The sequence below is a fragment of the Elaeis guineensis genome, chromosome 6, assembly GCF_000442705.2.
Source record: "Elaeis guineensis isolate ETL-2024a chromosome 6, EG11, whole genome shotgun sequence".
In the NCBI taxonomy this organism is placed as follows: domain Eukaryota; kingdom Viridiplantae; phylum Streptophyta; class Magnoliopsida; order Arecales; family Arecaceae; genus Elaeis; species Elaeis guineensis.
The window spans coordinates 17,094,679-17,107,937 of record NC_025998.2 but is presented as its reverse complement, the minus strand read 5'-3'; the positions used below and the strand labels follow the sequence as shown (position 1 = coordinate 17,107,937).

Below are 13,259 nucleotides of genomic sequence, written 5' to 3'. Positions count from 1 at the left end.
ATGGAATAGTAAATTATTTTATGAGGAAAAGAGTAGGAGATTGTTGACTTTCTTTTATACTTTTTTGCAAAAAAAAATTATTTCTTTTTGTACGCATATTCCTAAATGCTTGTTCTTTTTTTGTTAAATGTGGAAATGATGGAAAGGTAAAACATTAATCTTGGTTTGTATGTCTTACATCAAACAATGATAAATTGCTTGCTCATTTGTTTGATGTTTTACTGGTTGATGCAAAATACCAAAGATGATGGTAATTTATACTCTGCAAGTCATCATGATCGTTCTAAATAAGATAGAATTTAATCTAAAAAATTTAGCGGCATGAAAGTATTGTAGTATATGTTGGCTCTCTCCCATTCTCTATCATATTTTTATTTCTATCTGCATGCAAGAGGACATTATCTTTACATATTGCTGGCCATGATTGTTGCTAAGAAGCCTTAGATTCATATCTAATATGTTATCTGCAGACTGGGTGGTTAGGTAATTCAATGGCTGTGCAATCATATGTCCTACAATTTTTTACTTCTACCAGATTCTACAAATTAGTGTGGATGCTACTAAAGTATTTTCTGATTCTAAGTATCCCATATCTAATTTGTATCTAAAAAAGTTTGAAAAATTAGGATGGTGTTGATGGATGTGAGTGCTTATATTGATGAAATATTGAAGCAATTGATGAACGAGATGCAAAAGAAGTTTAACAAATAAATATTGGTCTCAATGTAATAATTTATTAGTAATTGCTTCTATTTTGGATCCTAGATCAAAGTTGATATTTATAGAAGTTTGTTATGAAAGGACACTTGATGTGAAAGAGAGAAACAAAAAAATTGATGATATTCATGCTTGTCTTTATAAATTTTATAATAAATATGCAGGTGCAGCAAGAGAGCAGTTCTCTATTGGTTTGAGTGAGCTAACATATGATTTTGTTGTACAAAGTGATGTAAATTCAATTTTTTATTTTGCCTGAAATTTTTTTTTTGATATGGGCTTTATTCAGTTTAGAAGTCAAAGTTTCTTAAAACGATCAAAGAGATCAGAGCTGGATAGTTATTTGGATGATGATGGGCTACCTGATTTGAAGGATAAGAACTTTGATATCTTAGCATGGTGAAAGAATGATATAGCAGTCTACCCGATATTATCAAGATTGGCTAGAGATATTTTTGCTATTCCAATCTCTTCTATTTTTTCAGAGTCGGCATTCAGTACTGCCGATAGAGTTGTGGATTAGTATCGAAGTTCTTTGAGTCCATCCACTGTCGAGGCCTTGGTTTGTATGTAGGATTGGCTTCGTGTAAAATATAATGAAGGTATATAAATCATTTATATTTATGTTAGTAATTTGTTGTGCTTTTATTTCAAATATTTGTAATGATATTTATGTTAATATTTAACAAGTACAAATTGCTTGAGTTTTATAAAGTTGAATGCAGATGATAATACCCCGAAGCAGATGGAGTAGTAAATTATTTTATGAGGAAAAGAGTAGGAGATTGTTGACTTTCTTTTATACTTTTTTGCAAAAAAAAATTATTTCTTTTCATACGCACATTCCTAAATGCTTGTTTTTTTTTGTTAAATGTGGAAATGATGGAAAGGTAAAACATTAATCTTGGTTTGTATGTCTTATATCAAACAATGATAAATTGCTTACTCATTTATTTGATGTTTTGCTGGTTGATGCAAAATGCCAAAGATGATGGTAATTTATACTCTGCAAGTCATCATGACTGTTCTAAACAAGATAGAATTTAATCTAAAAAATTTAGTGGCATGAAAGTATTGTAGTATATGTTGGCTCTCTCACATTCTCTATCATATTTTTATTTCTATCCACATGCAAAAAAAATTTATCTTTACATATTGCTGGCCATGATTGTTGCCCGGAAGCCTCAGATTCATATCCAATGTGTTATTTGCAGACTGGGTGGTTAGGCAATTCAATGGCTGTGCAATCATATGTCCTACAATTTTTTACTTCTATCAGGTTCCACAAATTAGTGTGGATGCTACTAAAGTATTTTCTAATTCTAAGTATCCCATATCTAATTTGTATCTAAAAGAAGTTTGAAAAATTAAGACGGTGTTGATGGATGTGAGTGCTTATATTGATGAAACATTGAAGCAATTGACGAATGATATGCAAAAGAAGTTTAACACATATTGATCTCAATAAAATAATTTGTTAGTAATTGCTTCTATTTTGGATCCTAGATCGAAGTTGATATTTATAGAAGTTTGTTATGAAAGGACATTTGATGTGGAAGAGAGAAATAAAAAAATTGATGATATTCATGCTTGTCTTTATAAATTTTGTGATGAGTATACAGATGTAGCAAGAGAGCAATTCTCTATTGGTTCGAGTGAGTTAACAAATGATTTTGATGTACGAAGTGATGTAAATTCAGTTTCTTCATTTTGCATGGAGAAAGAAAAAATTGATATAGGCTTTATTCAGTTTAGAAGTCGAAGTTTCTTGAAACGATCAAAGAGATTAGAGCTAGATAGTTATTTGGATGATGATGGGCTACCTGATTTGAAGGATAAGAATTTTGATATCTTAGTATGGTGGAAGAACAATATAGCAGTCTATCCTGTATTATCAAGATTGGCTAGAGATATTTTTGCTATTCCATTCTCTACCATTTCTTCAGAATCGGCATTCAGTACTGCTAGTAGAGTTGTGGATTAGTATCGAAGTTCTTTGAGTCCATTTACTGTCGAGGCCTTGGTTTGTATGTAGGATTGGCTTTGTGTAAAATATGATAAAAGAATATAAATTATTTATATTTATGTTAGTAATTTATTATGCTTATATTTCAAATATTTGTAATGATATTTATGTTAATACTTAACAAGTACAAATTGCTTGAGTTTTATAAAGTTGAATGCAGATGATAGTACCCTAAAGTAGATGGAGCAGTAAATTATTTTATGAGAGAAAGAGCAGGAGATTGTTGACTTTCTTTTTTACTTTTTTGTAAAAAAAAATTGTTTCTTTTTGTACGCTCATTCCTAAATGCTGGTTCTTTTTTTGTTAAATGTGGAAATGATGGAAAGGTGAAACATTAATCTTGGTTTGTATGTCTTACATCAAACAATGATAAATTGCTTACTCATTTGTTTGATGTTTTGCTGGTTGATGCAAAATGCCAAAGATGATGGTAATTTATACTCTGTAAGTCACCATGACTGTTCTAAACAAGATAGAATTTAATCTAAAAAATTCAGCGATATGGAAGTATTGTAGTATATGTTGGCTCTCTCACATTCTCTATCATATTTTTATTTCTATCCACTTGCAAGAGAAATTTATCTTTACATACTGCTGGCCATGATTGATGCTGGGAAGCCTCAGATTCATATCTAATATGTTATCTACAGCTTGGGTGGTTAGGCAATTCAATGGTTGTGCAATCATATATCCCACAATATTTTACTTCTACCAAGTTCCATAAATCAGTGTGGATGCTGCTAAAGTATTTTCTGATTCTAAGTATCCCACATCTAATTTGTATCTAAAAGAAGTTTGAAAAATTAGGATGGTTTTGATGGATGTGAGTGCTTATATTGATGAAATATTGAAGCAAAACATTGAAGCAATTGACGAATGAGATGCAAAAGAAGTTTAACAAATATTGGTCTCAATGTAATAATTTGTTAGTAATTACTTTTATTTTGGATGGTGATTGAAGTTGATATTTATAGAAGTTTGTTATGAAAGGACATTTGATGTGGAAGAGAGAAACAAAAAAATCAATGACATTCATGCTTGTCTTTATAAATTTTATAATGAGTATGCAGATGCAGCAAGAGAGCAGTTCTCTATTAGTTTGAGTGAGCTAACATATGATTTTGGTGTACAAAGTGATGTAAATTCAGTTTCTTTATTTTGCATGGAGAAAAAAAAATTTGATATGGCCTTTATTCAGTTTAGAAGTCAAAGTTTCTTAAAATGATCAAAGAGATCAGAACTGGATAGTTATTTGAATGATGACGGGCTATCTGATTTGAAGGACAAAAATTTTGATATCTTAGTATGGTGGAAGAACAATATAGCAGTCTACCCTATATTATCAAGATTGGCTAAAGATATTTTTGCTATTCTAGTCTCTACCATTTCTTCAGAGTCGGTATTCAGTACTGTTGGTAGAGTTGTGAATTAGTATCGAAGTTTTTTGAGTTCATCTACTGTCGAGGCCTTGGTTTATATGTAGGATTGGCTTCGTGTAAAATATGACGAAGATATATAAATCATTTATATTTATGTTAGTAATTTGTTTTACTTATATTTCAAATATTTGTAATGATATTTATGTTAATACTGAACAAGTATAAATTGCTCGAGTTTTATAAAGTTGAATGCAGATGATAGTATCTTGAAGCGGATGGAGCACTAAATTATTTTATGAGAAAAAGAGTAAGAGATTGTTGTTGAAATGAGCTGTAGATCCCTCTGATTAGGAATGCAATCATCTAATTAGAGAAAAATATATTTGTATAATTTCTAAATTGAATCCCTCTGATTAGGAATGCAATCGTCTAATTAGAGAAAAATATATTTGTATAATTCCTAAATTGAATCCCTCTGATTAGGAATGCAATCGTCTAATTAGAGGAAAATATATTTGTATAATTCCTAAATTGAGCCCATGAAAATTAATAAAAAGGGCCCGTTTGGTCTTAGAGAAGTATCCCTTCTTCCTCTGAAATCTTCGTCTTCACCCTCTTTTCTATTCTTCTTCTGTTTATACTTCTGTTTGTCAACATGGTATCAGAGCCTATTTAGGGAACAGAGTGCTCTATTCTGCCTCTTCAACCGTCGATCGTCCACAACTCAAATCTCTCCTCTCAAACAGAGTGGGATCTGTTCCCCCTTCAAACCATTGCCGCTGCTCTCTCTGTGGATCCCTGCAAACCTAGAAAGCCATTCTCCGTTTCCGTTAAATCTCTCACTCTCTCTCTCGCATCCCTTCATCTTCATCACTGCCTCTGCTATGATCACCGCCTCCGCTGCCGCGGCCATCGTCACCACCGCCGCTGCCTGAGTCTTCTCCACTATGATCGCCGCCTTCGCTGCAGCGGCCATCATCGCCGTCGCCACTGCTGTCGCTGCCACTACAATCGCCACCGCTGTCGCTGCTACCGCCGCTGCCATCGACGCCACCACCATTTTCACCCAAGAACTATGGGGTTGAAAACGGTTCTCATCCCTTATTAGGTATTTTTTAAATACCAAAAAAAAAAAGGAGAACCTCTACTGCTGTCACATGTGTCTCCAATTGTAGATGCTGTTTTTTCTGGAGCAACAATGGAGCGTCCTGTTTTGGAGTTTCTGAATATTATCAAGGCACCTTTTATGGAAGCAGAGATTCGATATTTTTTCGTCATCTGAGTTTATCTCAGATCGTTGGTGAGAAAACTTCAATTTCCTCCCTCAAGATTGTTCTTGTTTACTTGATCATTTAAGTTTTTTTCTTATGGGTGATAAAACTCCTTTAACTATGGAAGATTTAGAAAAGTTAATGGTTAGGATGATGGAATCTCATATCTCGAGTAGTGAGTTTTCAAAGATCACCCTAGAAACTAACCCGGTCAAATTGGATGGGCCGGGTACCTACTTAAGTTGGACGCGACATGTTCGTCTAATTTTGGATTCTCACAATCTTGAGGGGTTTATAAGTGGTACTGCAAAAAGGCCAGAAGGAGATGGGATAGTTGTTAGACAGTGGAATTCTAATAACTCTCGGGTGGTAGCATAGCTCCTTGCCTCTATGGTACCAAGTGTTGCTCATACGGTTGAGGCACTAACGAATGCTTATGAGTTATGGCAGGCTGTAGCCACAACTTCTTCTTATAAAGGCAATAATATGCATGCCCATAAGATTCAGCGAGAGCTTCGAGGACTTAATCAGGGTTTCCGATCTGTAACAGAGTATGTTGGAGAATTAAAAAGGTTGTGGAACGATTTTGATTTTTATAGTCCCTTTACCCCTACTCATCCTGGTGATGTTGATGTGTTTCGCAAATGGATAGAACGACAGCGACTTGTGGATTTTTTGGATGGACTAAACCCAGAGTTTGAGTATCGACGCTCTTCTATTCTTAGTACACAGAAGTGGCCAACTCTTGATAAAACTATTTCTTTGGTTCTTAGTGAAGAAACTCGATTAACCACTATGTCTTCTTCTATGAACACAGCTATACGATCTGCACTTGTGGTACAGCCTAATACTCTTGGAAGCTCTTCTCCTAATTCTGCTCAAGAAACTCAGCCTCGACCTCGTGGGGTTAAAATTTGTGACCACTGTCATAAGCCGGGCCACATCAAAGCTTACTGCTATGAGCTACATGGTCATCCAAATAGAGGCCGTGGTCGTGGAGGTGGTCGTTTTGGTAGAGGCCGAGGTCAGTATAATCAGGCTCATTTTTCTTCTATGGGAGATTTATCAGTTGATGAAATGCAACTTTTGAAAAAATTCAGATCTGGTGTAAATATTTCTGAATGCAGCACTTCCACAGAAGATTCTTCAAATCAACCAGCCAGTTCTCAGGATAATTTTGCCCAAATAGGTATCAGTGATCAAATTCATGCTCTTAACTGTAGTAATTTTTCTCCATGGGTTGTTGATTCTGAAGCATCCAATCATATGACTGGATCTTTTAGAGATTTTGTGTCTTATATTCCCTGTTCTGGTCGTGATAAAGTTCGTCTTGCTGATGGCTCCTTTACCCCTATTTCTGAAAAAGGATCTATCAAATGCACTTTCAAATTACCCTTATCATCTGTTCTACATGTCTCAAGATTTTCTATAAATCTCCTATCCATTAGTGCTATTACAAATGATCTTGATTGTGCCGTAACTTTTTTCAAAACACATTGTGTCTTTCAGGAACCAAAGACAGGGAGGAAATTTGGGACTGGCATAATGCGTAATGGGCTCTACTATTTGGAGGGAGGAGTGTCTGAAGGCTACTCAGAAACCAGTTTGACTGTTTCATCTTCACAAAAGGAAGATCTGTTGCTCCAACACCGCAGGCTTGGTCATCTTTCATTTACTCTCTTAGCTCGTATATTTCCAACTGTTTTTGAAACATATAAAGAGAAGCTTGTATGTGATGCCTGTGAACTAGCTAAACACACTAGAAGTACTTATCCAAACTCAGGCCGACGTAGTAAAGCAATGTTTGAGGTAGTTCATTCTGATGTATGGGGACCCTGTGGGACCACCGCTATTTCTGGTCATCGGTGGTTCGTCACTTTTATTGATTGTTTTAGTCGTTGCACTTGGGTTTATCTATTGAAAAATAAGAATGAAGTATTTCGGTCATTTAGAGATTTTCATAAAATGATTGGTACTCAATATGGAGCAACTCTTAAGATTTTTCGCTCTGACAATGGGACAGAATATCTTAATAAAGAATTTGAGGAGTATATACATAATAATGGAATTATACATCAAACGATGTGTGTTGACACACCGACTCAAAATGGAGTTGCTGAAAGAAAGAATAGACACCTTCTTGAAGTGACAAGATGTTTGATGTTTTCTATGAATGTTCCTAAATTCTTATGGGGAGAAGCAGTATTAACTGCAGCATATCTGATTAACTGAATGCCACTTCGAACTTTGGACTATAAGACTCCTCTTGAATGCCTGCAAGGAACTAATTCTTTTATAATTTCCCCCAAGATATTTGGTTGTGTTTGTTTTGTTCGGAATCATCGACCTTCGGTTGGCAAGCTTGACGCTCGTGCCCTCAAGTGCATTTTTGTAGGATATTCAGCTACTCAAAAAGGATACAAATGTTGGTGTCCGACTGAGCGAAAGATGTTTATCAGCATTGATGTAACATTTCGGAAGTCTGAACCATTCTATATATCTTCTGTGTCCTCTTCCTCTCCCGTTATCTCTGGAACTGGTCGAGAGGGGGAGTCTTCTGGAGGGAGTCCTATTACTGTGGATGTTACTATGGATGTTGGTACAAATGGTGCATCTGACACTCAAGGAGAAGCATCTGACACTCAAGGAGAAGCATCTGAAACTTCATCTGAGACTCTCCCACAGCTTGTTTTATCTGATTCATCTCCTCTCTCAGAGTCTATTACGCATTCTCCAGTCTCCAGGTCTTCCTCTCCTGTCCCAACGGTTTCATCTTCTACAACTAATGGTAATTCTCCTGTACCTCCCATCCATTTTACATTAGATAATGATGATCTAAATGTTCCTATTGCTTTACGGAAACCTACTCGTCATGCTGGTATTCCTACTCGACTTAAGGATGGAGTAGGGTACAAACATGACATCACTAACTTTGTATCCTATGAGTCTCTCTCTCCACCTTATCAGAGTTTTATAGCTTCTTTGTCCTCTGTCTCCATACCCGAGAACTGGAAGGTTGCTAAGGAAAATCCCAAGTGGAAAGCCGCCATGCTTGAAGAAATGCAAGCACTAGAAAAAAATAATACATGGAAACTTGTACCTTTGCTAGCTGGTAAATAAACTGTGGGATGCAAATAGATTTTTACAGTTAAACAGACACCTGAGGGTACTGTTGAACGGTATAAAACTCGCTTGGTAGCAAAAGGATATACACAGACTTATGGCATCGACTATGATGAAACTTTTGCACCTGTTGCAAAAATGAACTCTGTTAGAACCCTTATATCATGTGCTGCTAATTTTGGATGGGATCTGTTCCAGCTCGATGTAAAAAACGCTTTTCTTCATGGAGAACTTCAGGAGGAAGTATATATGGATGTTCCTCCAGGATTTGCTACTGCTCAAACAGTGGGCAAAGTATGCCAGTTACGACGATCTCTTTATGGTTTAAAGCAGTCACCTCGTGCTTGGTTCGATCGCTTCCGACAAGCAATCATTCAGATGGGGTATAAACAGAGCAATGCAGATCACACACTCTTCTTTCGGCACAACATGGGTAAGATTGCTGTTTTGATTGTCTATGTTGATGATATTGTGGTCACAGGAGATGATTCTGAGGAGATAGCTCATTTGAAGGCTCAGCTGGCACAGGCATTTGAGGTGAAGGATCTTGGACACCTTCGATATTTTCTTGGGATAGAAGTTGCTCGTTCTTTAAAAAGAATTTTTCTCTCCCAAAGAAAATATATTCTAGATCTTCTTACAGAAGTCGGTATGTTGGGATATCGACCTATTGCTACTCCTATTGAACAAAATCATCGACTAGTAGCTGATACCGGTGTCCCTATTGATCGAGAACGTTATCAACGATTGGTAGGACGTTTGATTTATCTATCTCATACACGGCCTGATATTGCATTCGCCGTTAGTGTGGTAAGTCAGTTTATGTATGATCTACGTTCAGTTCATATGGATGCTGTGACACGGATACTTCGTTACCTCAAAAGCTGTCCTGGTCGTGGTTTACTTTATTCTAATCATGGCAACCTACGGGTGGAGTGTTATACAGATGCTGATTGGGCTGGATCATTTGATGACCGTCGCTCTATCTCAGGTTACTGTATTTTTGTTGGAGGTAATCTAGTCACTTAGCGAAGCAAGAAACAGAATGTAGTTGCTCGATCTACTGCTGAAGCAGAGTATCGAGCTATGGCACATGGCGTGTGCGAAATTTTATGATTGCAAATCTTGTTATTGGATCTAGGCCTTTATCAGTCATCGCCCCTTATGCTATATTGTGACAACAAGGCAGCAATCAATATTGCTAATAATCCAGTACAGCATGATCGGACGAAGCACATCGAGATCGATCGATATTTTATCAAGGAAAAGCTTGATGCCAGAATCATTTGTATGCCTTATGTGCGATCTGCTAGTCAACTAGCAGACATTTTGACCAAAGGTCTTAGTGTGCCTTCTTTTTCATTTATTCGTGACAAGATGTGTCTTTATGATATCTATAACCCATCTTGAGAGGGAGTATTGAAATGAGCTGTAGATCTCTCTGATTAGGAATGCAATCATCTAATTAGAGGAAAATATATTTGTATAATTCCTAAATTGAATCCCTCTGATTAGGAATGCAATCGTCTAATTAGAGGAAAATATATTTGTATAATTCCTAAATTGAATCCCTTTGATTAGGAATGCAATCGTCTAATTAGAGAGAAATATATTTGTATAATTCCTAAATTGAGCCCATGAAAATTAATAAAAAGGGCCCGTTTGGTCCTAGAGAAGTATCTCTTCTTCCTCTGAAATCTTCGTCTTCACCCTCTTTTCTATTCTTCTTCTGTTTATACTTCTGTTTGTCAACAATTGTTGACTTTCTTTTATACTTTTTTACAAAAAAAAAATTATTTCTTTTTGTATGCACATTCTTAAATGCTTTTTTTTTTGTTAAATATGGAAATGATCGAAAGATGAAATATTAATCTTGATTTGTATGTCTTACATCAAACAATGATAAATTGCTTGCTCATTTGTTTGATGTTTTGCTGGTTGATGCAAAATACCAAAGATGATGGCAATTTATACTCTGCAAGTCACTGTGATTGTTCTAAACAAGATAGAATTTAATCTAAAAAATTTAGCGGCATGAAAGTATTGTAGTATATGTTGGTTCTCTCACATTCTCTATCATATTTTTATTTCTATGCACATGCAAGAGGAATTTATCTTTACATACTGCTGGCCATGATTGTTGCTGGGAAGCCTCAGAATCATATCTAATATGTTATCTGCAGATTGGGTGGTTAGACAATTCAATGGCTGTACAATCATATGTCCTACAATTTTTTACTTCTATCAGGTTTCACAAATCAGTGTGGATGCTGTGTCTCTGTAATAGCCAAGTTCTAATGTATAATTTTTACTTTACAGTTGACATGCTTATACTAAGGTTATGCTTCAGCTTTTGCTTTACTATCATTATATTTTTCAGGCTGCTGCTTGTTATATCGTTGTTTCTGCAGTGCTGGGCAATATTTTTGTATTGCAGACTTTTTTAATGTAATGCCTATAGATAATCTTTTATCAAAAAAAAAAAAAAAAAGGACAGAATTTCAATATCATCATCTACAGCTTCTGACTGTGGCAGTAATGTTCACTATACACCCACTGGTGAACTTCTGTTCCAAAGCCAATCCATGAGTTAGTACCTACTTATCAGGGTGTGGCTGAAGGGCTATGTAGTGGCCCCAGACGTCAGGCTGAAGACACATTGGTGAAAGAGGTGGAATCAGCTGTTAATGGCTTATTCCATCGAAAAAATGAAATCAAGGAGATACAACATGTGGCAAGTAAGTGTTCAGCACCACACTACAGAATGATGGTTCAGTTTCAACCTTTATGCATGTTGAAGTATCCTGTGGCTCTTCTCTACTAGAGTATGTAGCTTCTTTAAAATGCCATGCGAAACATGTAACTACCAAACAGGTGGCACCACCATCTGATACTTTGACTTCCAGCCATAATTCTGCACCCAAAGAGGATGACGGTCGCTGCACATCTGCAGGAGACTTTGCTGACAACATCATAAAGAGGATGACTTCTAGCCATGTGATTATGGAGATATACCGACAACATTATAAAGGTTGGTTCGAGCGGGTCTCGGGTTAAATGGATTCCGCCTGGACCAAATGAATTTGGACCGGCCCAAATAGGTTCTGACCAGGCTCAAGCCTAGGCCAGAATTGGGTCTGATTTTTTCTAAAATCATCAGACCTAAACCCGACCCAAAGTACGAAAAAAATTTTCGGGCCAGGCTTGAATAGGGATAGACCCCGGCCCAGTTTCAACCCTAATTATACATAAAATCTTATTAGAATAAAAATCCAATGTAAACTAATTCTATCATATATTTAGATGATAAATTAGGATTTCCTTTCCCTCCACACCTGCTCTTTCCCTCCTCTCTCTCTTCCCCTTCTTTATCAAAATAATAAACTTATCATGATCAAAATATTATATTAATTATTATAACTATAAAATAATTCATTTAAAAGAAAAAGCTAATATATCCTTGTATATCTTTGGAATTGAAAATTAGAACTCATTTGGGTTTGGGATGGATTTGAAATTTACCCCTCGGATACCTGCTATTCGAATTTAATTATATGTGTGTGTATATATATATATATATATAATAAATTTTTATAAAAATCTTGACTGTGGACTCAACCCGATCTGACTCGATCCAATCTTCTATTAGATTAGATCTAGTTCTAATATTAGGACCCATTTTAAGGATGGTGATTATACCCGACCCATCGAGTATCTGATCCAAATTAGGCAAGTTTTACCTGATCCGACTAAAATCGGAGGTGGGTATGAGTTCTAGATAAAATCTCAAAGCGAGTTCAGATTGGATAATGGTATACTTTGTCTTGAACCCGATCCGATATAATATTAATTCAAATATTTTTTTTAAATTATAATTATTTATAATACTTGCTTGATGAGTTCTTGATCCAACAATCCGATTTGACTTGACCTCTTTTATCATGCCGACCTGACTCGATCCGATTCGAGATGGGTCTGGATATGAAATTCTTAGTTACAAGATGGATACAAACATTGGCCGATCCGATGTATATCTGATCCATTGCCATCCTTAACTCATTTAGCAAAACCCTATGGACTCGTTTGGTTCATGAGAAATAGAAGGGCAAAGAGGTAATTTTTGAAAAGTAGAGAGAGATCTTGTTTGATTGGAGTTTTAAGAATAGAGAGAATAAAAAAAGCTCTTTCCATAAAATTTTTTTTTTCATATTTTATGAAAAGTAAAAATCCATAGGAGAGATGAGTTTTGAGATTTCTCATGAGATGGGAATTGATGGCTCTTTCTTTCTTTTTAAAAATACCCTTTTAAGATCTACGGCTAAAATTTTACAAAATGTCAATAGATAATTAAGATGAAATATTGAATAGTAATATTAATATCTTAATAATAATAATAATATAATATTTATATTAATATATATTATAATATTTATAATATATTAATATTACTTTAATATTTATATTAATATAATATTTTATTAATATATTAATATTATATTAATATAATATTATATATATCTATATTAATAAATTTATTATATTAAAATATTAATATTATATTAATATAATACTAAAACATACATATTAGTATTATATTAATGTAATAAATTATAATTATTAAATATTATATTATAATATTATTTTATTTATATTAATATAATTATAATATTATTATTTTTATAAAATGTGAGAGTACAAGAATATGGTTTTATATTTATTAAAGATATAATAATTATTTTATAT

The 13,259-nt window shown here is 34.8% G+C and overlaps 1 protein-coding gene across 1 annotated transcript; it reads left to right on the top strand.

Moving 5' to 3' along the window:
• Positions 1-5,783: 5,783 nt before the first annotated feature.
• On the top strand, positions 5,784-11,573 carry LOC140858740 (uncharacterized). The gene is made up of 7 exons (XM_073260044.1): positions 5,784-6,806; positions 6,903-7,202; positions 7,704-8,489; positions 8,715-9,528; positions 10,897-10,964; positions 11,125-11,254; positions 11,341-11,573. Exons 1-7 carry the CDS (start codon positions 5,784-5,786, stop codon positions 11,571-11,573), a joined length of 3,354 nt encoding a protein of 1,117 aa, XP_073116145.1.
• Positions 11,574-13,259: the final 1,686 nt, after the last annotated feature.

What these genes read in the sequence shown, in the direction of transcription:
- LOC140858740 (XM_073260044.1), top strand. Translation starts at nt 5,784, where the DNA reads ATGGTACCAAGTGTTGCTCATACGGTTGAGGCACTAACGAATGCTTAT. An exon ending in CCTTATCATCTGTTCTACAT is followed by an intron (nt 6,807 to 6,902) that starts GTCTCAAGATTT and finishes TGTGTCTTTCAG; the next exon opens with GAACCAAAGACAGGGAGGAA. An exon ending in GTAGTAAAGCAATGTTTGAG is followed by an intron (nt 7,203 to 7,703) that starts GTAGTTCATTCT and finishes ATTTCCCCCAAG; the next exon opens with ATATTTGGTTGTGTTTGTTT.